This window comes from Bufo gargarizans, chromosome 2 (genome assembly GCF_014858855.1).
Source record: "Bufo gargarizans isolate SCDJY-AF-19 chromosome 2, ASM1485885v1, whole genome shotgun sequence".
Lineage (NCBI taxonomy): Eukaryota > Metazoa > Chordata > Amphibia > Anura > Bufonidae > Bufo > Bufo gargarizans.
This window is the reverse complement of record NC_058081.1, coordinates 94,570,299-94,596,180: the sequence shown is the minus strand read 5'-3', so window position 1 is coordinate 94,596,180 and position 25,882 is coordinate 94,570,299. Positions and strand designations below refer to the sequence as shown.

At 44.1% G+C, this 25,882-nt stretch overlaps 1 protein-coding gene across 3 annotated transcripts in view; it reads left to right on the top strand.

Annotated features, from left to right (window-relative positions):
• Window positions 1-25,264, top strand: part of DUSP26 (dual specificity phosphatase 26) — a 35,331-nt gene extending 10,067 nt beyond the window's left edge. The window contains exons 1-5 of one of the 3 annotated variants that reach the window (XM_044279323.1): window positions 10,844-10,877; window positions 17,321-17,382; window positions 20,460-20,628; window positions 22,867-23,078; window positions 24,859-25,264. In XM_044279323.1, the coding sequence (XP_044135258.1) occupies window positions 17,343-17,382; window positions 20,460-20,628; window positions 22,867-23,078; window positions 24,859-25,052 (615 nt within the window). In that variant the 5' untranslated portion in view covers window positions 10,844-10,877; window positions 17,321-17,342 and the 3' untranslated portion in view covers window positions 25,053-25,264. Of the gene's footprint in view, window positions 1-10,817; window positions 10,878-17,320; window positions 17,383-20,459; window positions 20,629-22,866; window positions 23,079-24,858 lie in introns of those variants that run through there. The other 2 variants (XM_044279325.1, XM_044279324.1) reach the window with 2 other exon arrangements.
• Window positions 25,265-25,882: the final 618 nt, after the last annotated feature.

Below are 25,882 nucleotides of genomic sequence, written 5' to 3'. Positions count from 1 at the left end.
GTGGATTTGTTCCCCACATAAAGTTCCTCCCACCAGGATACTGAAGAGGCGCTGGCAGAGGCGCTGCTGCTCTGTGCAGTTTGAGACGTCTCTGTGGCAGGCAAACTGATAACATCCTGGAAGGACACCTGGAAAAGCTGAGCAACAGGGCAGTGCTTAGAGAGAGTAACAGGGTGATCACTGAAATTAATCAAACGGACGGGCACTTTACCTTGAGATACAGCCACCAGGCTCTTGGCTGCTCGCACGAAGGGATGATTCTCAATTTGGATAGATTCCACTAGGGCTTGATAGTCTTGGCCCTGGATCCCTAGCACAGCACGGCACCACAGGATGATCTGGGAATTCGGTGGCAGGATAATCGGCCAGTAAAGATTTCTCCTTTCCAATTTGCAAATTTTTGCTGAGCACACAGCAGACTGATAGTCTTTTGAATGACTCTTTTAGAAGCAGGTGAAGCTGAAGGTATGGATTGGTTCAATGCCTCAAGCACCTCGGAGTGACAATTTTTAAAGACCTTAGTCCCTAAGATCACGGGGTGTCCCCCTTTATCTCCGGCTTGCACCACAATCACACCTTGCTGTGGTAAGGTGGCTTTTCCCACCTGAAGGGTAGGTTCCCAGTACCCATGGACTTTCACTGGCTCGCCGTTGCTAGCAATGATATCCAGACAGGATTCCGGTGGCTGGGTGAGGAGACTTGAATCCCAGAATTTGTCAAAGGTGGGTCGTTGAATGGTGGTGACCTGAGACCCAGTATCCAGCAGGGCTTCAAAAGGTATCCCGTTGATGCATATGTTAATTTTTGGACGAGATCCTACATATCTGGGCATCCAACTTGGATCCTTTGGACCTACTGTTCTACCTCCCGAGGGGCGGTCCTCGGCCTCGGGGGTGGCCCGTTTAACTGCCAACACGTTGTCTCAGTATGGCCATATTTTTTACAATAGTTGCAGACAGGCTGCTTGCAATTCTTAGACCGGTAACTCTGTCGCCCATCGGGTTCTTTGGGGTAGACCACCTGCAGGCGGGAGGAGCCTTTGAGAAAGGGGGATTTTGTCTTCCAATAACAATGGCCTTTCCCATTCCTCTATTTGCCTGCACACCTTTTCCAGGCTCTTAGTGAGATGGTTAACTTGTTCCATTAATGCCGCCACCACATCTGTTACTGGAGCCTGGGTAGCTTGACTGGCTCCGGACGGTTTCACATCAAGGCCAGCTCTTTAAAGTCCAAAAACGCACAAGTGGGGTGTTGGGCCGACAGCATCCTCAGCTGGCCCTTTAAATGTTCAGCGTTCACACCCGCAATAAACTGCTTCCTCAGCCTCCCTGGGGTCCACCTGGACCACGGCCCTCAAAGTCTCCTGCAGGGACAAGGCAAAATCGCGCAGTGACTCACCGGGTTGTTGCTTCCGGCTCAAAAATCGCATCTTAACTTCCGACACCGTCCTGGCCTCAAACGTGGTGCCGAGGCGATCAAAGAGCTGTCCCATATTATTTTTTTCAGAGCTGGGCCATGACATGACTTCTCTGAGGGCTAAGAGGATCTCCATTTGTTGCTCAGCGGAGATGGGATAGAGCCGGAATAAGGCCAGGATCTGGTCTTTAAAGTCCTTCAGTTTGTAGGCTTCCCCAGAATATCGTGGGAACCAGGGGGCCCCGAAATAATATGGCATGGTCAGCGGCATCAGACTAGATGCTGTCGCAGCGGCGGGCGCCCTGTTCTCATCTGCGTGTATTACAGAAGGCTCATTGGGGGCCACCTGCCCCATTCCCTCAGGTGCTGACATGGCGTGGTCTATGAAGGCAAGTTCTGTAGGCAGACTCTAGCTGGACTTCGCTTTCTTAGGCCGTTGCTAAGGGTGACTACGGAGAGGGTATGGCCCTTTAAGGAGCGGCGGAGCAGGCCAAGATCCGAATTGGATGTGTTTTCCCCTGGATTAAGTCTCTTATTACTAACAAGGGACCTCCCCCCAGTCTCCCAGTGAGGATCGGAATCCTCCCGGTGCTCAAATACAAAGGAATCGGTTAGTACTGAAAGTTTATTCACTCCGGTGATGCACAGTCCAGGTCTCGCGAGGTACGAGTTTACGTCGTGTGGAGGTCCCACGCGCAGCGTCAGGAGATGGAAGCAGAGCGCTTTTTTTTTACTGAAGTTGAAGCCCATCAGTTACTGTTCTCAGCATGCAGTGGACTGGCAGGTGTTACACAAAATGCATTTTCCACCATTCTTAGGCCTCTTTCACATTTGCGTTGTCCGGATCCGGCGTGTACTCCACTTGCCGGAATTACACGCCGGATCCGGAAAAACGCAAGTGTACTGAAAGCATTTGAAGATGGATCTGTCTTCAAAATGCTTTCAGTGTTACTATGGCAGCCAGGACGCTATTAAAGTCCTGGTTGCCATAGTAGGAGCGGGGGAGCCGAAATGACGTTTAGCTTAAGGCCGGATCCGGATCAATGCCTTTCAATGGGCATTCATTCCGGATCCGGCCTTGCGGCAAGTCTTCAGTTTTTTTGGGCTGGAGCAAAAAGCGCAGCATGCTGCGGTATTTTCTCCTGCCAAAAAACGTTCCGTTCCGGAACTGAAGACATCCTCATGCATCCTGAACGGATTTCACTCCATTCATAATGCATTAGGATAAAACTGATCAGGATTTTTCCGGCATAGAGCCCCGACGACGGAACTCTATGCCGGAAGACAATAACGCAGGTGTGAAAGAGTCCTTACAGGTGACATCTCTCAACAGATAGTTAATAGGCCTTAAAAGCAATCTTCCTTACATTGCACTTCTCTAGCTGACTTCAACGTAAGCATACAGGCATGGGGTGCAAATCTTTCTCTCTGCAGTGCAACCTTAGGGTGGTCCCTAAATGTCAGACTATGCTCTGCACCTTTTGTGAACAGGTTGCTGCACTTACAATGTACGCATCTAGAGTATCCTCTGCGGAATGTGGATATTCTTTATATGGAGGGGCACCGGAAGAAAGTGCCTGAACAAATATGGTGGAGAGTTAATTTGTCCTCTTTAGACACTTTGGGGGTCATTTATTAAGAAATATACGCCACAAGTGCGCAGATTTTGTCACAAAGGGGTTTTGCTGCAAAATCTTTGACTTTTCGCACTGGAGCCATTTTCCGAGGTGGTGGAAAAAGGGGGAGTGGCGTGGGCGGGGAAGAGGACGGGCGGTCGGCAAGTCTCATTCATCATTTTCTATGTCAGTTATGGAGTGGAAAATGGTCTTAAACTACCCCAGTAAGGGAGCTGGCATAAACAATATAGAGTGGCCAGCGGTACCAAGCACCAAAGTTATGTAAAGGCCTGTGCCTCTATATAATTTTGACACATCCGCTGCCAGCGCATGGGGATTAAAACCGATGTATATATCGCCAGTCTTAATAAATGACCCCTTTTATCTCTACAGAGCTTCTTTTCTGCACCTCGCTCTCTTTTCTGGCCTGTTTTTCCAGGTAAAGTTCTTTCTGGCCTTGCCCTGGCTGTTACCTAGGTCCAGTGGTGGCTTGTGTGTCAGTACTACATTTTGCATCTTCCCTCACAGCTGTCCAGACACTAAATCACATTTAGAGTGTTCTAAACTATTCCTTACCTATGGTGAAAGTAAACAGCGCCACCTAGTGGTTGGAGGATGTAAATAGAGACTATGAATACCTTGTGAACAGAAATGCAAGAAATACATTAGTTACATGAAAACCTAGCTCTACAGCCATTTTGCAGTGTACCTCTGCACTAATCTCGGCTGGGTAAGTCAAACTGTATCTTCCTGACTAAACATGATGGCAGGGGACAAAATATCACACCCATAAAATATATACCACGACATAACATCCAGAAAAAACAGTAGTCCCAACTATAATGGAAAGGAGTTGTTCTCCACTACTTTACATAGCAATATAAAAAAAAAATGGTAGCAAAAAAGAGATTTCAAGCTATTTCAGCATTTTTTGAGCAATTTTTTTTAGTGGGTGATAAAATGCCTAGATGCAGCCCTAACCTAATAGTTCAAGGAATTCTCTTGTCCCTCTCATGTAAATAAAGTCTATAGTTCCGTTAAAAGCAAGGAGAATGGTGCTCTAGGAGCTGCTTCCTGGCTTTCTGCAGCAGTGCACCGACGGATCTGACAGGGTCATGGGGATAGATAGGTTGTGAGCATCAACCACATCCCAGGCTGACAGACATGCTAGCAAAACAAATCAGCAGCAGTGACGGGGTCTTTTAATTATCTAATAGCTTTAGACAGGGGCGTAGCTATAGGGAAAACGGGGGAAGTGGTTGCTTTGGGACCCAAACTCAGAAGGGGCCCATCCAGGAGGAGAACTGAAAGATTTTATTGTCAGGGCCCCATTGACAGTATTATATAATGACATCATATACAGTGACACTGTAGGAAACGGACAGAGCGGCTGCCACGCTTTGTCTGAGAGCACTATCTTGACTAGCTATGGAGTAGTGCCTGCACAGGAGTCGTGAAGGAGTTACTGGGGAGGGGGCCCCTTTCAAAAATTTGCTGTGGGGCCCAGTCATTTCTAGTTACATCACTGAGTTTTAGAGTTTATTTGAGCAATATGGGAATAAATATAAGTAGGGGAGGGTACACTGAGTGATTTATGTAAAAAGGGTTTTAGTGGCCAAATGGAAAATATGGGTTAACCATAAGCCGAACTTCATCAGCGTCATATTGAATTGAAGAATAGAGATGAGCGGAATAGGCAATATTCATTTTCATGATATTTCCAGAATTTTTCACATAATATTCGCAATAAATTCATTATTTAATAATTTATATAATATCGGCACTAATGATGCGCATATTTTTTGCAATTCATGAAACTTCACATTTTATCAGGTCTGAGTAGATCATACTGATTGGTGCACTAAGTATTGTTGTGACATCACAGCACTATGTCTGTAGCATGTATGTATGGACAGAAGAGAAACTGTAATTCCTATCACGCTACCTAACCCCCTGCACTGGAACCTATCAGCTACACTATATCACTATCTAACCTACACTGACTATCTCCCACTAACTATCTGTATTATATATATGAGCTAACTAACTATCTAATGTAATTGTATAAGGAATAGGATCCAGATGAAAGCACAGAGCACAGCCATGACACTTCTCTCTCACACTCTCACTCTCTCACACTCTCTCTCACACACTCTCTCTCTCACACTCTCACACTCTCACACTCACTCTCACTCTCACTCTCTCACTCACACTCTCTCTCTCACACTCTCTCTCTCACACTCTCTCTCTCACACTCTCTCTCTCACACTCTCTCTCTCACACTCTCTCACTCTCTCTCTCTCTCTCTCTCTCTCTCTCTCTCTCTCTCTCTCTCTCTCTGTCTCTCAGAACTGCAAAAAACAGCAGAAAATGGCTGCTGGGGAGGTTCTTATATAGTAAGGGGTAGGCAGCTTTCCTATTGGTTGCTAGGGATGTTGCTAAGCGCCGACAAAGATATTGCAGCCTTCTCATTGGCCCACAAGCAAGAAGGGAGGTTACTGATGAAAAAGAAATTTAGAATATTCGCCATTACAGATATATAGCAGTATATTCTACATCTTTGCAAATTCTCAAAGTGCTGTTATTTGGAATAAAAATTAGAATATTCGCGATCAACACTACTGAAGAGCGTCCTGTGGCGTCACAAGAGCTTACTGGAGCCTGGAGGGATAAAAATCCAACGCGTTTCGGAGTACCAATTATTATAATGTAGCAGAGTTTCACTTTACTACTGAAATAGACAAGTGAAGACAATGCTTTAGTATCACCGCAGCCTCTGTGGATTCGGCGCAGTCACACGGGCCCCTGACTGTGATGCTCACACCCTACAATTAGGCATTCGGCACAACAGAAGGCTGGGAGACAAAAGAGATGTAATTTTTCAGCATATAAACAACCTTTCTTCACAGCGTTTTGCTGAGAAATGTATAGAGATCTGTTATTACAGAGACGAGCTCTATTGTTCCCATGGTTATAGAAGTAATGCAGCATTTTCAGCACAAAACACAGCCATTTGCTGACTTGGCTTCTAGGTATGGCAGGTTTATTCTATTTTGCTGTTATATAAATTAACAGGCAAGATAATGGTCTGCAAGCATTTACCTTGAAAAAGGGAAACCCTCAATTGAATCTGTCTCAACCCTGACAGAATACATTAGGCCTCAATTCTCTGATAGACTCTCACAATTTTATGCACAATTGGTCTCCTCCAGAAGGAAGAAAACGGTCAAGTGCCACCTAAAGGTAGTGACCCTCAAGGCAGTGCCACGAAGTCATGATAAAATTTACCGTTAGTCATAAGTGGTCTTGCAACATTTTTGGATATTTTGTGCTGATCACAAGGACATTTGGACGTTTTTTTTCTTCTACAGGGAATTATTAAAGAGGACCTTTCATCAGTTTGTACTTTCTAAAATCAATACCTGGCACTGTAGGCATGGGCGTAGGAAACGGGGGGGACGGATCCCCCCCAGGAAATAATGCGAGGGGGACAGGTTTGGTCAAATTCCCCCCCCCCCCCCAGCGGCGGGGCAGGCACTGAGATGAGCGCTTCCATTGTGAAAGTGAAGCGTTCATCTCCATAATGATCCGTTTGTATCGCCGTCCTCAGGACAGCGATACAAACCGAAGGCTGTGCAGAGGAGCAGGGCAGGGAGGTGTGTCCCTTTTCCTATTCCTCTGATAGGCTGCCGGCACTACTAGGCCGTTATCGCGCCGCCTGAGCCGTACAGCGCTGGAGTCGGGACACAGGCTAGTAGAGGCCTGCATCGCATCGCTCCAAAGAGGTAAGTATAAGTGTTAATTTTTTTTTTAACTATATACAATACTGGCACATAATGGGGGGACCCAGTTATTACTGGCACATAATGGGGGGACCCGGTTATTACTGGCACATAATGGGGGGACCCGGTTATTACTGGCACATAATGGGAGGGCCCTGTTATTACTGGCACATAATGGGGGGGCCCTGGTATTACTGGCACATGATTGGGGGGGCTCTGATATTACTGGCACACGATTGGGGGGTCCCTGGTATTACTGGCACATAATGGGGGGGCCCTGGTATTACTGGCACACGATTGGGGGGGGCCCTGGTATTACTGGCACACGATTGGGGGGCCCTGGTATTACTGGCACACGATTGGGGGGGGCCTTGGTATTACTGGCACACGATTGGGGGGCCCTGGTATTACTGGCACATGATTGGGGGGGCCCTGGCATTACTGGCACATGATTGGGGGGGTCTGGCATTACTGGCACATGATTGGGGGGTCTGTTATTACTCGCACATGATGGGGAGGGTCTGTTATTACTGGCAGATGATTGGGGGGGTCTGTTATTACTCGCACATGATTGGGGAGGTCTGTTATTACTGGCACATGATTGGGGGGGTCTGTTATTACTGGCACATGATTGGGGGGGCCTGTTATTACTGGCTGATGAGAGGCGCTGGGGGACTGATGAGAGGCACTGGGGACTGCTATGAGGCATGGGGCTCTTATCTGAGGTCTGATTCGGGGGTCATTCATATTGGGGTCTGAGGTGTGATCTGAGGTCTTATTAACATTGGGGATCTTATTGGGGCTGTTAGCTGAGGTCTGATTAACATTGGGGGTCTGATTGGTGGTCTGACCTGAGGTGTAATGAAAAATATTTTTTTCTTATTGTGCCCACTTCCAGCCCAGAGCACAGAGCACTGATCCGGAGCAGCTTGGAGAAAAAGGCCTCACAGTCTCCCACACTCCTTCTGCCCGGCCAAGCCAGCCAGCACCCCTAAGTCTTCAGAACTGTAAGTAAAATATATATAAGGGGGGATTACTGTTTCGGCGGAGGGGGGTAGAGAAAGTACTCGGAATAACTGAAATATATGCCAAACATTTGGTTAGTTTCTGTGACCTGATAAACAAAGAACTGTTCCTTTTGCATATTTTTTAGTTGTGAGATTTTTCTCACACACACACACACACACACACTTAAAATGTGTGTATATATATATATATATATATATATATATATATAACAACTCAGAGTTTACTGAATAAGAATATACCCGGCGAGCAAAAATGCTGTCCCCCCCCCCACAGATTTTTGGGGGTTCCTACACCCATGACTGTAGGCCTCGATTAGGAGGATGTGATATAGCTAGTTTTTTCTGATCCGCTGCTCCATTGTGTTGCTGTTGCCCGCTTCTGTTTTACCACCCTGTATGCTAAACAATATCATCGGTACACAGAGGCGGAGACGGGCGTGTTTTTTAAAGGGCGTCTCCTTCTCCCCGGCTGTGGTGCAGTCCAATCACAGCCATTGAGAAAAAACAGCTCACCTTTTCGCTGGCTGTGAATCGGTCCGCTGCGATTGGACCACGCCACAGCCAAGGAGACGCCCATTGACAAATGCGGCTGTCTCCTCCTCCCTGTAACTATCCTATTGATTAACATACAGCGCAGCAAAAAAGAAGGGGAAAATAACACTATCACCCAATCTTGCCCTACAGTGCCCAGTATTGATTTTAGAAAGTACAAACTGATGAAAGGTCCTCTGTAATGTTCAGGTGCAGTAGTTGTAATACTATGATCTTACCATGACTTGTGGGCTATGCTGTCTATCCCTATTGCACTCTAAACTTTAAAGGGGTTCTCAAGGATTTTTTATTTATTTTTTTGCTTGTTCACTTCCAGCTGGATCTATAAAGAGATCTATACTTACCAGACTTTCTGACAATCTGCGTTCTCATACAGTGGGTAGATGAAATCAAAATAAGATCCTGCTTATCTGATGCTTGGTCTGCAGGACCTACAACTACAACCAATCCACCAGACCCCGTTACCCAGGGGTGTAACTACCATAGCGGCAGACCATGCGACTGCTATGGGGCCCAGGGCAAGTCTTAGTTGGGATTATCCTCTTTTCTACTGAGCGTGAAAACTTGATCAGGACTCTACCCTCTAAAGGCAGGGCCGTCTTTGACGCAGGGCAAAAGGGGCAGCTGCCCCGGGCCCAGTTGCTTATGGGGGCCCTGGCCTAACTCGCGACTCTGACTCTATGTATCTAATATGCAGCAGCGCAGCACAGACAGTCTACTCTTCACAGACTAGACAACTTGAACTTACAGCGAAGGCGAAGCACTTCGGCCCCCTGCCCCCGTCACTCACGTGGTAAAAGGGGGTGTGTCTTGTGTGAGTCACCGCAGCCTGGTGAAGCGCCACGGCGGAGCAGGCATCAGCAGGGACTAAGTCCCCGCCTCTGGTCCGGAGGCTAAAGGGATTGGGTGGCGGTGGTGAGTGAGTCACAGCCTCACGTGACCACTTACCAGACAAGAACCAGACCAGTCTCAAGTCACTGACCTCCTGACCTACCTAATAATAGTACAGTCAGGCAGCCAGCCAGGAGGGGAGGACAGGACTGAGGAGGAGGTAAGCAAAAAGCAGTGGCACGCTGCACATAGGCATATATATATTGACTTAAGGGGCGTAACTATCTCTCCCCCCCCCCCCCCCAGTTTGCTCCTCTTCACTTACTGTCATATTACGGCAGGGCAGTAGTGCTGTTTGCTCTGCTGTTAGTGTCGGGACAGAGTGAGGGGGGGGGGGCTGCACTGCTCTCTGAGGAGGAGACACCCAGCCATGTGCTCGGGGGATTAGAAACTCTTCTGGATCCTCCACAGCCTGACAAATCCATCTAGCCTGCCTAAAAGGCAATTGTATGTGAAAGGTGTGTGTGTGTGATTATCTATCATCTATCTCCTATCTATCAAATATACTGTAAATATATATATGTATGTAACAGACCCTAGTTATCTCACCATTTGGTGTAAATTTCAATGCATAAAATGCATATGTGAAATGAGAAACAGGCCTTTAGGCCTCTTTCACACTTGTGTTGTCCGGATCCGGCGTGTACTCCACTTGCCGGTGTAAGAAACAGTCATGTAATGTCTCTAAGTTTCATTATCCTGGTAAACTGTGTTAAAATGTAATGTATAATGCTATTTCAGTAATACAGATAAATGTAAATGCATGCAGTATTCGTTTGGTCAGTAGATGGCAGCATAGGACCAATTTGCATTGAAGTTTACCATAGAGAATGTGTATTAATGTGATACAGGCTCTTTAAGGCAGCAGTTAAAGGGAACCTGTCACCGGGATTTTGGGTATAGAGCTGAGGCCATGGGTTGCTAGATGGCCGCTAGCACATCCGCAATACCCAGTCCCCATAGCTCTGTGTGCTTTTAATGTGGAAAAAAAAACGATTTGATACATATGCAAATTAACCTGAGATGAGTCCTGTACATGAGATGAGTCAGGGACAGGACTCATGTCAGGGTAATTTGCATATGTATCAAATAGTCTTTTTTCCACAATAAAAGCACACAGAGCTATGTGGACTGGGTATTGCGGATGTGCTAGCGGCCGCCCAGCAACCCATGTCCTCAGCTCTTTACCCAAAATACCGGTGATGGGTTCCCTTTAAGTGTTGAAGTGACACGCCCCTTATGATGTCAGCCTGCCTCGGTGTGAGCAGGAAGAAAGAGGAAGAGAGACTGGAACTATAACGGCTGAACTTCAGTCTAGAGACGGATGGAGTATAAAGGAACCGTGCATTTAGTGAAGCCAAGTTAAAAGGACTGTGCAGCAACTAACCTGTGGAGCCGACATTGGGCTGAGCGGATTGCCCCAAACAGTAAAGAGACTCACAGTGCTGTCGAGGTATCGGACAGTAACTGTAAAATTCTGGATTATATTCATCTGGTTTTCCGGCCTGCTGAGGAGGACTTCTTTATTGCGGATCCTGCGCTGGTTAAAGGAAAAGGACGACATCGGGCCCCATCGTGCACTTCCACAAACTGTAAGAGGTCCACTTGGACCACTGGGATAAGGGGGGTGCGCACCCGCTTGAAAGTTAGGGTCAGTTAGGGATAGTTCCTGGGACTGTTATTTCTTAGTGTCTGCACTGCGAATACGGACACAGTAAAGGTGAAAATTGTTGCAGTCTCTGACTTGAATTGTTTATACTGTTTTGAATATTTTGCTTGTCTTTACCTCTGTAACTTCACTGTTAACCTGCTTTTATTAATTTATAGTAAATGCAATTTTCTTAATCTTGACTTCTGCGTACGCACTCTTTTCTGGTTGCGGAGTCAAACCACCTGCCTTGCTCTCGGTTCACACCGGAATTACACGCCGGATCCGGAAAAAACGCAAGTGTACTGAAAGCATTTGAAGACTGATCAGTTACTATGGCACCCAGGACGCTATTAAAGTCCTGATTGCCAAAGTAGGAGCGGGGAGCGGTATACTTACCATCCGTGCGGCTCCCGGGGCGCTCCAGAGTGACGTCAGAGCGCCCCAGGCGCATGGATGACGTTCCATGCGATCACGTGATCCATGCGCCTGGGGCGCCCTGACGTCACTCTGGAGCGCCCCGGGAGCCGCACGGACGGTAAGTATACTGCTCCCCCGCTCCCCGCTACACTTTACCATGGCAAACAGGACTTTAGCGTCCCGGCAGCCATGGTAACCACTCTAAAAAAGCTAAACGTCGGATCCGGGAATGCGCCGAAACGACGTTTAGCTTAAGGCCGGATCCGGATCAATGCCTTTCAATGGGCATTCATTCCGGATCCGGTCTTGCGGCAAGTCTTCAGTTTTTTTTGGCCGGAGCAAAAAGCGCAGCATGCTGCGGTATTTTCTCCGGCCAAAAAACGTTACGTTCCGGAACTGAAGACATCCTGATGCATCCTGAACGGATTTCACTCCATTCAGAATGCATGGGGATAATCCTGATCAGGATTCTTCCGGCATAGAGCCCCGATGACGGAACTCTATGCCGGAAGACAATAACGCAGATGTGAAAGAGCCCTTAGACTATATAATGAATGTCTGTGTATATTTATACATTCAGCCCCACACTGAGGATGCATAGGGGAAATACACCGCCCAGTGGATGCTATTCCTGTACTTGCTTGAAATTGGTTATGCTATTTTTTTTTCTGTGTATTCAAGTAAGCAAGAGTTAACATCTCCATTTCATTTTCGGTTCTTCTGATCCGTCAGAAGAACAGAAAAAAAGGATCCTGTAAACAAATGGATCCTGTTGCATCCATTATGCACATTTGGTATCCGTTTGAGCCATTTCTACCTGAGATCCGTTTTTTTGGACAGAAAGAAAACTCCTCTACGCAGTACTTTTTTCCGTCTGATAGAACAGATCTCAGAAATGGCTCAAACGGATACCAAATGTGCATAATGGATGCAACAGGATCCATTTGTTTACAGGATCCTTTTTTTTATTTTTTATTACAAGATACATCCAGTTGTTTTTTTTTCCGTTCTTCTGACACATCAGAAGAACGGAAAATGAAACTGAAATGTAAACTTTCCCTAATTATATTTATTGCCATTGTATCGTGTGTATAGCTGTAATATTGTGAAAGGCAGGAGCGTACCTATAGTGGAAGCAGGGGACTCAGCTACTGCGGGGCCTGAACTCAAAAGGGGCCTACCTGAGATGAGGACTAAATTGTAAAAGGGCCCCCACAATAGTATTATATACAGTGACATGATATGCAGTATACAGGTCCTTCTCAAAAAATTAGCATATTGTGATAAAGTTCATTATTTTCTGTAATGTACAGATAAACATTAGACTTTCATATATTTTAGATTCATTACACACAACTGAAGTAGTTCAAGCCTTTTATTGTTTTAATATTGATGATTTTGGCATACAGCTCATGAAAACCCAAATTTCCTATCTCAAAAAATTAGCATATTTCATCCGACCAATAAAAGAAAAGTGTTTTTAATACAAAAAAAGTCAACCTTCAAATAATTATGTTCAGTTCTGCACTCAATACTTGGTCGGGAATCCTTTTGCAGAAATGACTGCTTCAATGCGGCGTGGCATGGAGGCAATCAGCCTGTGGCACTGCTGAGGTGTTATGGAGGCCCAGGATGCTTCGATAGCGGCCTTAAGCTCATCCAGAGTGTTGGGTCTTGCGTCTCTCAACTTTCTCTTCCCAATATCCCACAGATTCTCTATGGGGTTCAGGTCAGGAGAGTTGGCAGGCCAACTGAGCACAGTAATACCATGGTCAGTAAACCATTTACCAGTGGTTTTGGCACTGTGAGCAGGTGCCAGGTCGTGCTGAAAAATGAAATCTTCATCTCCATAAAGCTTTTCAGCAGATGGAAGCATGAAGTGCTCCAAAATCTCCTGATAGCTAGCTGCATTGACCCTGCCCTTCATAAAACACAGTGGACCAACACCAGCAGCTGACATGGCACCCCAGACCATCACTGACTGTGGGTACTTGACACTGGACTTCAGGCATTTTGGCATTTCCCTCTCCCCAGTCTTCCTCCAGACTCTGGCACCTTGATTTCCGAATGACATTCAACAGTCCAGTGCTGCTTCTCTGTAGCCCAGGTCAGGCGCTTCTGCTGCTGTTTCTGGTTCAAAAGTGGCTTGACCTGGGGAATGCGGCACCTGTAGCCGATTTCCTGCACACGCCTGTACACGGTGGCTCTGGATGTTTCTACTCCAGACTCAGTCCACTGCTTCCGCAGGTCCCCCAAGGTCTGGAATCGGTCCTTCTCCACAATCTTCCTCAGGGTCCGGTCACCTCTTCTCGTTGTGCAGCGTTTTCTGCCACACTTTTTCCTTCCCACTGAGGTGCCTTGATATAGCACTCTGGGAACAGCCTATTCGTTCAGAAATTTCTTTCTGTGTCTTACCCTCTTGCTTGAGGGTGTCAATGATGGCCTTCTGGACAACAGTCAGGTCGGCAGTCTTACCCATGATTGCGGTTTTGAGTAATGAACCAGGCTGGGAGTTTTTAAAAGCCTCAGGAATCTTTTGCAGGTGTTTACAGTTAATTAGTGGATTCAGATGATTAGGTTAATAGCTCGTTTAGAGAACCTTTTCATGATATGCAAATTTTTTGAGATAGGAAATTTGGGCTTTCATGAGCTGTATGCCAAAATCATCAATATTAAAACAATAAAAGGCTTGAACTACTTCAGTTGGTGTGTAATGAATCTAAAATATATGAAAGTCTAATGTTTATCAGTACATTACAGAAAATAATGAACTTTATCACAATATGCTAATTTTTGGAGAAGGACCTGTATGTGTGGGAAACGGACAATAATTTGGTGTGGGGCCCAGTCAGTTCTAGTTACGCCACTGATTGACTTTATTTTATATTAGAAGAAACCGGTCAGGTCACCAGATCCGACCATTCATAAATTAGTGGGGGATTATTATAGAGAGCCCCAGGAGACATAATGGGTTGGGTTCTTCTCTCTGTCTGACTCTGCTGCTGAACTGTGGCCTGGGGCCATCACTTGCCACATTTACTAACCTTTGCTCAGGGGGGCCCTCATGGTGTGGACTGGTCATTTTCACTAAGGAATAGTTTAACCATTTATGTGCAAAAGAGAAAAAGAGAAGTCAGCTCCAATCAGATATCTGCACATGGACCAAGACTCTGGATCTATGCAGATATCTGATTGGAGCTGACTTAGTGACTTCTTTTATTCTCTTTTGAACATAAACGGTTAAACTATATTCCTTAGAAAAAAATGACAAGTCCACACTATGAGGGCCCCCCCTGAGCAAAGGGTGACACCAGCCATAGCAACACCACTGCCTCTATCTGTAAGTCGCTGGAGTCCACGGCAGGCTCGCTTTTCTGAAGGAAGTGGAACTGTGAACTGCTGTACAGTCAGTAGTGGCATGTGACACATGTGGCAATAATAATGTGTCTGGTAAAGACCTGTGTCATGTCATGTGTGATGTGCATCCCAATTATGCCATACATACGTGTACAGATACTGGTCCTGTACTCCTGTGAGGCTGCAAGGCAGGGGTGTGGTGTGGACCACTCCTGAGACTGCATGTGCTTAGGCCTCATGCACACGGCCATTGTTTGGGTCCGCATCTGTTGCTCCGTTCCCTGGCCCCGCCAAGAAAAAATAGAACATGTCCTATTCTTGTCCGTTTTGCGGACAAGAATAGGCATGTCTACAATGGGATGCCCGTTCCGTTACGCAAATTGTGGAAGGCACACGTGCGGCTTATGTTTTTTGCGGACCGCAAAAAACGGCACAGTCGTGTGCATGAGGCATTACAGTCCCTAAATAAATAATACTGCAGTGATTAGCAACCATACACTACTGCTGCTCAGTGTGCACATATAATATGTTGTGGTGGAGGGCGTGATTGCATGCTAGGGTGTGGGAAGGCGGGATCCAGGGGGCCCAAGGAAATCCTTGCCCACGGTCCAATCAATATTAAAGACGGCCCTGTCTAAAGGGACAACTTTTAGCGAATGAGGCAGTGGAAAAATGGGACAAGGGTCATTTAAAAAGGGTTTAAGCAGAATCCCTTCTGTCCTGTGTGGGGGGCCTGGTTTGATCATTGCTATGGGGCCCTTACTTCTTTATGTATGCCACTGCCCTTACCAATTGCACTTGTTTGAACTCCCTGGAATTGGTATCTGGAGACCTGCATGGAGTGGCGTAAAGTACGACACCTCATTCCCTGCCCAGTCTTGCACTGTCAGTGTCACAGTGTGTAGGGTCCAAAGGGGATAACGGTAGAACAATTATATACTGTTCGAGAGAATTACATGGGTTGTCAAACCACCTATTTTTTATTTTATTTTTATTTTTTAGAAGAAAAACCTCTTAGGAGACATTCACACTGCAGGTTTTACAACAGAATTTCGGAATGGAGAGTAACCCCGAAATTTCACTGAATACCCACCTGCAGCTGCGTCCTTTCTGCCTCCCTTTCATTACAATGGGAAGTAGTGCTGGAGATTGCGGAGCGCCGGCTTAAAGTGTATCTGTTGTTTCGGTTTATATTTTATATAGTGTAGGGACAGGGATGTTAAACATCTTTGTAATATACACTCACCTAAAGAATTATTAGGAACACCATACTAATACGGTGTTGAACCCCCTTTTGCCTTCAGAACTGCCTTAATTCTACGTGGCATTGATTCGGCAAGGTGCTGATAGCATTCTTTAGAAATGTTGGCCCATATTGATAGGATAGCATCTTGCAGTTGATGGAGATTTGAGGAATGCACATCCAGGGCACGAAGCTCCTGTTCCACCACATCCCAAAGATGCTCTATTGGGTTGAGATCTGGTGACTGTGGGGGCCATTTTAGTACAGTGAACTCATTGTCATGTTCAAGAAACCAATTTGAAATGATTCGAGCTTTGTGACATGGTGCATTATCCTGCTGGAAGTAACCATCAGAGGATGGGTACATGGTGGTCATGAAGGGATGGACATGGTCAGAAACAATGCTCAGGTAGCTCGTGGCATTTAAACGATGGCCAATTGGCACTAAGGGGCCTAAAGTGTGCCCAGAAAACATCCCCCACACCATTACACCACCCCCACCAGCCTGCACAGTGGTAACAAGGCATGATGGATACATGATCTCATTCTGTTTACGCCAAATTCGGACTCTACCATTTGAATGTCTCAACAGAAATCGAGACTCATCAGACCAGTCCAATTTTGGTGAGCTCGTGCAAATTGTAGCCTCTTTTTCCTATTTGTAGTGGAGATGAGTGGCACCCGGTGGGGTCTTCTGCTGTTGTAGCCCACCTTTCTTTCCCATTCTGACATTCAGTGTGGAGTTCAGGAGATTGTCTTGACCAGGACCACAACCCTACATGCATTGAAGCAACTGCCATGTGATTGGTTGACTAGATAATCGCATTAATGAGAAATAGAACAGGTGTTCCTAATAATTCTTTAGGTGAGTGTATTTCAATAGGGAGAGATATACTAGAAAACATACTGTAAAGAGTCTTTTTAGTAAAACTGTAACAGTGTTGCTGTCAGTCTTCAGCATTGTACTGAGCACTGACGACATCTGTGTGTAACATCCAGCCAGTTCTTGCCACTACCCCAGACCCTGACTATGTACATGTGCCCATCGGACTTACTAGACTGACAGATTCTCTTTAGCAATGCTCAGCCTTTTAAGAAGACTGACAATTTAAAGCTGCAGCCGTGCCAAGAAGGGACATGTCCAATGACGTCTTAATACGAACCTGTGACCACTGCAGCCAATCACTAGCTGCAGCACTGACCTCACTGATGTTTACACTTTACCGCTACAGCTAGTGACTGGCTGCAGCTGTCACATGGTCATGTGACTTGTGGGGAACCTCGAAAGTGTCAGAACAGGAGCGGTGAGGGATTGGTAAGTTTAATACTATTTTAAAGCTTCCTTTTTTTTTTTACAAATATTTTAGGAGGCTGAACAGCCCGTTTAAAATGGAAAGGAGTGGGGTGAATAACAACGCGCTAAACATAGGTGCATTTCTTTCTTTATTTTTCCACATATCTCGATTAGTCATGCAGACAAATAAAAATTATTTAATGATTTTGAAAATATTATAATATGCAAATACAATTAAAGAGTCATTAAAGTTAAGGGATGAAATCTTTAATATGCAACGATTTGTAATGTTACAGGAGCAGTAATTTTATCAAGAAGACACTCAGCTTCAAAATCTACATCTATCTATTCAAATTGTAAAGATAATAAAAAATAATTAAAGAGATAAGGCTAAATGCCTGTTTACAATTGTTACTGGACCAGCATATAAACCACTTAACAAAGCTACTGCATGAGAACCATGTGTGACACAAAGAACCACATCATGCATGGAGGAAAGAGCAGGAGATGATGTTTAGCAGAACTGTAGATTGACCCTCTACCTCTGTCCTATACACTATATTGCATGAGGCAGGGGTGGTAAACAGCAGATAGCCCTGGGTCAACAGTACGAGATTTACAACTCAGGAGGCTGTAGGTAAATATTGTCTGGTACCTATCTGCTACCTACACCCACCTGATCTGTCTAATGATTAGACTATACTTGAATTCATGTATGGCTCTAAACCCTTAATGAGATGCCTATTTTGGGCCATAAACGGTCACTAACTGTTCTTATAGCTTACATACATGTATAGTACAGGCTAACTTAAGAAACTTTCTAATATGTCAAATCAGAGTGAATATGCCTCTTTCTACACTTATCACTGCTTTCCTCCTCCCCCTAAACTAACATTCACTCAGAATTCTCTGCTGAATACATTTTGAGAGACCAAGAGGGCCTGCCACCTCCCTCAAGGATCAGAATACCTGCTGCCCTTAGAAGAGGGGAGACGGAGGAGGATCCAAATGTACAATGCTCAGAACTTTATATCGCCTTTCCTGCTCTTCTGCTTCTCTGTATATGATAGATTGTGATAGTGGAGCAGAATTTCTTCTACTTCTTGTGTGCTGTGTATGGGAGGTATCATATCTACTAATCTTCATTCACTAACTCGGGAAGAACTGACAATTGGAGAAGGAGCCTGAGAGGGAAAACTACAAAAAAATGCAAGGTCTGTAATGGTGATGAATGGTGCTATCACTCATGTACACAAACATGGCAGCTTGTTCTGAAAAGTAATTGGTTTAACCCCCAGGGGAGCTGGGTCTATGGAGGGCATCGGGCTGCCTTCCCAGCCATCGGGTCCCGGTCACCGCAGCGTGGGGACCCGACACTAACATTGCACATGACCGTGAGCGCTGACCGCTGCATAGCAAGGATTAATGCACCATCATCAGTGTTTTCACCGATGCGGGAGCCCTGCTATCATTGACTGCCGGACCCCTGCTGCTGATCGGACGAGTGAAGCTGTGTGTGTGGCACTCCTCTAGTCTCCTTTCTTGAGCATACATTCCTTCCGCAAGAAGCCTTAAGCCTCATTCACACGTCAGTGTTTTGATCAGCGATTGTGAGCCAAAACCAGACATAAGATATAAGGGAAAGGTCTGCATCTGTTCTGTGTTTAGAGCCGCATCTGGTTTTGGCTCACAATCACTGATGGAAATCACTGGCCGAACACTGACGTGTGAATGAGGCATTAGGGAAAAATGATGTTGGGAAGAGGACGCTGCAGAGTCGGTCTGTAATCCATATGCAGGGGCGTAACTACCATAGCGGCAGACCATGCGACTGCTATGGGGCCAAGGGCAAGAGGGGGCCCAAATGGTCCAAGGGTCATTGGAAAGGGGTTTAGGCAGAAGCCCTTCTGTCCTGTGTGGGGGGCCTGGTTTGATCCTTGCTATGGGGCCCTGACTTCTCTATGTACGCCACTGTCCATATGTAGTTGTTATATGCTGTGTAATGACATTATCCCCATATCACTATGTTTAAGGTTTTCAGTTGGCTCCTTTTGAGCTTTTTATATCATTGTTAGTGTTGGGTGCACAGTAATTTACTTGATTTTTGACATATGTGGATTTGTGGAGACTGACTCTGCAGCGCCCTTTATGTCCTCTTTTGGAGTATCAACCCGCTGCTATACTTATGTCTATGTATTTTTTTTGTATTGAATAAAGCTTATTTTTGATAAATTTATGTGGAGGTATTTTTGTACTGGAGGCAATTATTTTTTTTAATAAGGAGAGAGGCAAAAACAATTCCACAATTTTTTGGTTGTTTGGGTCTGTTTTATATGTTGTTCACCATGCGGTATAAATGATGTATAATAAAGGATATAAACATGATAAATGATATAATGGTGTATGATTATGGCAAAAGCAAATTGATATCTTTTTTTATTTTATGTCTTAGTACTTAATAAATAAAATAGGCCTCCGGCTGCCATAACAGCCTATTAGCTTCTCATGGTCACATTGTGACAGAGGGACGAAAATGTACATCATGGATCATTAACAGACAGCTATCCACGACCTACATTTTCATTATGTTCATAAAGGGGTTAAAAAGCACCAGTCGTGGCAACTCTTCCTAGAACTGTTGTGCCATTTGTGTTACCATTCCCCTAGGGGGGCAGCACTGTGGACACCTGCTGTGACCACTGTACAATGGACAGAGCTGTGTAGTTGTGGCACATACTCTACAACAGGCATGCTCAACCTGCGGCCTTCCAGCTGTTGCAAAACTACAACTCCCAGCTTACCCGAACAGCCTACAGCAGGGCATTGTGGGAGTTGTAGTTTTACAACAGCTGGAGGGTCGCAGGTTGAGCATGCCTGTTCTACAACAACTAATTGGGCTGTCAAACCCCAGCAGATAACATATTGATAGCCTATCCTCTAGATAGGCCATCATTGTTAAAATCTGGAATACCCATTTAAGGACCAAGGGAGACAGTTTTTTTGCTGATCGGTAGAGTGTCAGACCCCACCATTACGATATTGATGACCTCTGCTGAGGATAAGTCATCAATATCTGGAGCCTGGAGAGCCCCTTTAACTTCCCAATGTGTAAAGTATTGTACATGCAAAAATTTTATATATATTTTTTTAAACATACCTAACTTTCAGAATGATATAAACTGTTACATTAACCCTTTCCATTTACGTTACAGAGACCATCATGACTTCGAGATATTATCGCAACTCATTGCTTAGGGGACCATTACAACGAGCTAGCCATCCAATATTAAATGTGTATGAACTGGAAAAGATTCTGTATACTGGGAAAACTATACGGAACCATGCGGATGAAGTGTGGCCAGGACTCTTTTTGGGAGATCAGTAAGTGATACTAACGGAAGTGTAATATAGAGAGAATACACACTTTATTACAGGACATTGCACAGTGCAAATCTAATAGGTAGAGAAGCTCACCTAGTTTGTGAAACGTGGATTCAGGGAATTTATTTCTCTCCGGATCCCTAGATGTTATCTATAGTCTAATTGCTCTTATTTTATTCGTTTTTAAAATTCCTTCATTTGGCGAGAGCTGTGTGTGGCATTCTTCTAGTCTCCTTTCTTTAGGATACATTCCTTGTGGACAGGTTCATAACGTCATAGGGTTTATAATATATTGCAGCATGTTCAGATTTATAAACCTAAATTAGCATCTTGACTTCACAATCGTTATTGACAATGGAGCTTCAGAAAATGGGAGACCTTTCTGAGGAGCACTTTCATTCATGATAATGAGGTATTTTGGCAGGAAACCCAATTCAGATGAATAGTTGCAGAAATGTATGCAGCAGATCTGTCGTGTGAATTCAAACTTGTTGTTGAAGCGCTTGAAAATTAAGGGTCCGGTGATAGTAACATAGTACATAAGGCCGCGAAAAAAACACATTTGTCCATCCAGTTCGGCTTGTTATCCTGCAAGTTCTCCGATAATTTGTCAGAAGAGCATTTGTATAAACACTTGTTCCCAATAATCTGACAGTGTAAAAGGTATTAGGCATAGGCAGTTTTTTTATATACTTTTATTTTTTTATTCAAAGCTAGAAGTGGCCCCATCATGAAGTACGGTAGATGTTCTACCTTTTATATTTCCAATGAAATCCACTTCTGTCCTTGGTTTAAAAAACTGCAAACAAAATTGCTTGAGTAATTCCAGCCTGGTTTCACACACAGCATTCTTTGGTTCCTCTTGTTTGTTTTGTTTTTCTTTTGTTTTGTTTTTTAGCCACAGCCACAAATGGATTCAAACAGTATGGGAAATTTTTAAAAAAAGGACTTCTACTTCTCTTTCTTGATGGACCCATTTGTGACCTTAGCTTAAAACAACTGCATCAAAAACTACAGTGTTTTTTTATTATTGTATTTTACTCATTTTTGGCTAAAAAATCTTTTTTAAATTGGCCTTTATTAAAAAATTGTCACAAAGCGTTAACAGTTTTTCTAGCTGTGTGACTGGTGCTTCCACTTTGTGTCAATGTAGAATCTGTGTCTCTGCTATCTAACCTATCGTGAAATCACTTTAAACGATCAGAAGTCCAGACTTGAAAGCAAGTGATTTTGGTCATTTAATAAACCTTATCTCCTAACTTAGAGGTCATAAACACCTATTTAAGCCACATTCTTATCAGTAAGATAAGAACTGAGCTACAAATGAGTGTATATAATGTCAGAGAGCAGAGATAAGGAGTCCGTCTGCTCCTGGTCTGACAGAAAATCCAAAGGGTACTACTAGAGCATCTCAGCTCTGTACAGAAAAAAGGGCTCCATATTTTTAATAAAGACCAATAAAAAAAAAAAAATTTAGCTCAAAATGAGTACAATGTAAGAATAATAAAATAAAAATTGCACCCAAAGGTGTATATAGCCTTTAAAGGGATTTTAGACCTTTCATGAAACCAAAGTGTCACTTACCTTTCAAATAATTCCTGCTGTTCCCTAAATCCTGAAAAATATGATTCTGATTTGCAAGAAAATCCATGTCAAAAATTCTAAGCTCACCCATGGAAAGCATATCTAGAAGTGACAGTGTATAACTTCTTTTTTACTACAAATACTGAATGTATTTGATGATGTACATTTTCCTTAGAAAAATAAACTTTAATATGCTTTATTCTGGCCTCATTACTCAATACTGTCTTTCCACTGGGAGCATTGGTCTGAGAGAATACACAGGACACAACAATTCATCAGGGCCACTACCACTCCCATCTTCTCACTGCTTCTCCCTGTGCTCGCTGCACTTCACACGACAGAATATAAGCCAAAATCCACATTAAATTTCCAATCTCTGAAAATAACCTTACATAGTCGCCCACTGAACCTTTTACTAGACCTAAGCACCTGACATGCCACACTTGACACATGACCCAGTCCCTGGGCACATATGTGACATGCCATCTAAACTAATATCACTGCTGTGGACAGCGATTACCACAATTTTACATTGTAAGCTGCAGTTTAATTATAAAATGGCTTCTATATTAGCACAATATGTCTGTGTAGAAGTAGAATTCTATTCGTTATCAGATATTATTTTTTGAGAGGCTTTTCTTATTCCGAGTCCAGGGAGATGGCGGCCAATAAAGGTGAACTACATCGGATACGTATCACTCACATCCTGAACGCTACACACAGTCGCTTCAGAGGAGGAGAGGAGTACTACAAAGGAATGCACATTTTGTACATGGGAATAGATGCTCAGGACTGCCCCACGTTTGATATGAGTGTACATTTCTATCCAGCAGCAGATTTCATTCACCGGGCCCTAAGAGGAAGAGGTAAGAGACTGGTGGAGAAATATTCTTTACTGATCACTGGCAATGCCGGGTGGCAATCTCTACAGGAACAATAATGGTTGTCACTAGAGTTGAGCAAATCTATTTCTAAACTAATCAAATCTCTCTCTAATTTCCCAAGAATTTGGATTCTAGCTGAATCCAAATCTTTTACAATTTGATGTGGATGAATCCCTGAACAAACTCTCCTAATCTGATATATGACATTCTGCAGCATTACAGCCATCTTAAAGGAGTTATCTGATGAGTAATGTAAAAAATGAGAATTGCATATGATACAGTACATGATAATCTCTTCCTAACAAAGCTAGAACCAGCCCTGTACCTCACATGGATCCAGAGATCTCCCCATTCATTGCTCTGCTAGATTTATATCAAGCTGACTCTCCCAGGGGATGAATCCTTCTGCTGCAGCTGGTGGCAGTGGAAGGATGGAACTGAGCCTGTGTGTCCACCTCAATGAGCTGGACAGAGAATTTAGAAAAAGGACAAACAGCTGGTGCCGCTATACAGATAGATTTTATTGAATAACTCTGTGGCTATAGTAAACATTTAATTAAATGCAATTACAAAAGTATTTAGATCCAGTTGCTGGTTTGAAAAATGTAGAGTATTTTTGACAGGACAACACCTTTAAGATCCTAACCATAGTAATAAATAAATCTGTACCCAAAGGTGTTTTTTCTAAATTGTCACCATTCTCATCGGTCCTTGTCTCTAATGGGTCACATTCTACTTTCTTTACCTTTGGCACATCAGGGATAACTTTATAGGAAGCCAATTAACCTATCGATATGTTTTCAGAGGTTGGAAAATTCTCTTTAAATTATTATATTTTCATTATCACTAAATGAGCAACAAGTCAACTTCCTGGACCTTCACTACAGTCCAAAGTATCAGGATAATGTTGGCATGGATATTTCAGTAAACTTTGTAAAATCTGAAACCGTTCCTATAGATCAGGGGTGCACAACCTTTTCTGGTTGGGGTCCACGTTGTCAGCCTGAACCAATTCCAAGGGCCGAAAATATTGCACATACAGTATATATCATTAATGTCTAGTTACACTTCTAGTACTACCATCTATTGGGAGGATGCATGAAAGATACATGTGAGCAGCCACAAGACATAGACATACGTGTCTGTTACCAGACTGTTGGGGGCCGCACAGAATAGTATTGAGGTCTGTATGTGGCCCCCGGGCCACAGGTTGTGCCCCCCTGCTATAGATAGTTGTGGTCTTAGTGCTTAAGAGAGTACTGGGGCTCACTACAACTGCCAACCACTTGAGTCTTAATAAAAAGGACCCCCGACATTCTTAGGGTATGGCCACACGGTCAGGTCTCCTGATGTAGTTTTGGAAGCCAAAATCAGGAGTGAATCATAAAAGAAGAGAAAGTATAAAGCACAGACACGACGACTCCTCTTCTTCTTTTGAATTCACTCCTGGGTTTGGCTTCCACAACTGCATCACGAAATCTGACCATGTGGCCGTACCCTTAACATTTTCATTATCCACAAACAAGTAAGAACAGAAAATCAAAGCTTCTTTATGCTGTTTTATGTGTTTTATGCAATGACTTTTTTAATACTTTTTGTTTATAAGAAAGAGCCCTTAAGAAAAGTCAACTCGTACATCTGGCATGTGTGTACTTTTATTAGAAAAATTTATTGGAACTGCTATTTAGACCTATGGGATAATATGCACAATTTCAGAATTGTTTGGAATGATTCGCCTGATACTGTATGTTTACCTTCTTAGGCAAAATCTTGGTCCATTGTGCAGTAGGGGTGAGCAGATCGGCAACGTTGGTGCTTGCATATCTCATGATTTACCACCACATGACTTTGGTTGAAGCAATTAACACAGTAAAGGATCGAAGGGGAATCATCCCTAATCGTGGATTTCTTCGTCAGTTACTGGATCTGGACAAAAATTTGAGGGGGAAATGCTAATGCATAGCTATGTACCTCATCCAACCAGGAAACAATTGGCCTTCTTTACAGACAATCTTAGTATATATTCCGGGACTATACAGCTTGTTATGGGTTTCTTCATGGTATATGATGGGTATATCCTTACCTTGGGTGGTTTTTCCATATGCAAATTGGTTTTTATAGGGTTATTACTTGAAAATAAAGCAGACCTTACAGCACTTATATTAGTACTTCTGTGCCACTGGTGCCTGCCTGTCCTTTGTTGTTTGTTTACTTTCCTTACATCAAGACATCACATCATAAGGTGGTGGGGCTCTACTTTAATCATGTAATGTCTCATGGCCTTTATGGCATCACATGCAGAAGAGTCTATATCTTGGAGAATGGTCGCTTCTTAGTAAAATGACAGGTGCACTGGGAATATTACCAACAAGATGTCCATTAGGAATAAACTAGTGTGATCCCAAACCAAAACTCTTGCTTGGTGGTCTTACTATGAACGCTTGACTCTTTAAAGCCTCATTCGCACAACAGTGATTTCCATCAGTGATTGTGAGTCAAAACCAGGAGCCTCCACAGGCATAAGGCCCCTTGCACACGAACGTTCTGCATCCGTTCCACGCAATTTGCAGTCCCCAATGCATGGGCAACGTTCATGCGGCGTTCGGGACGGATCGAGACCCATTCAACTTGAATGGATCTGTGATCCGTCCGCACTGCAAAACAATAGAACAAGTTCTACTTTTTTGCGGTCTGGATGCACGGATGGAAGCACTCCGTAGTGCTTCCATTGGGGTTTCGATCCATGTTTCCGTTACGCATCTCCGTAATTACAGCTCCTCCATCCC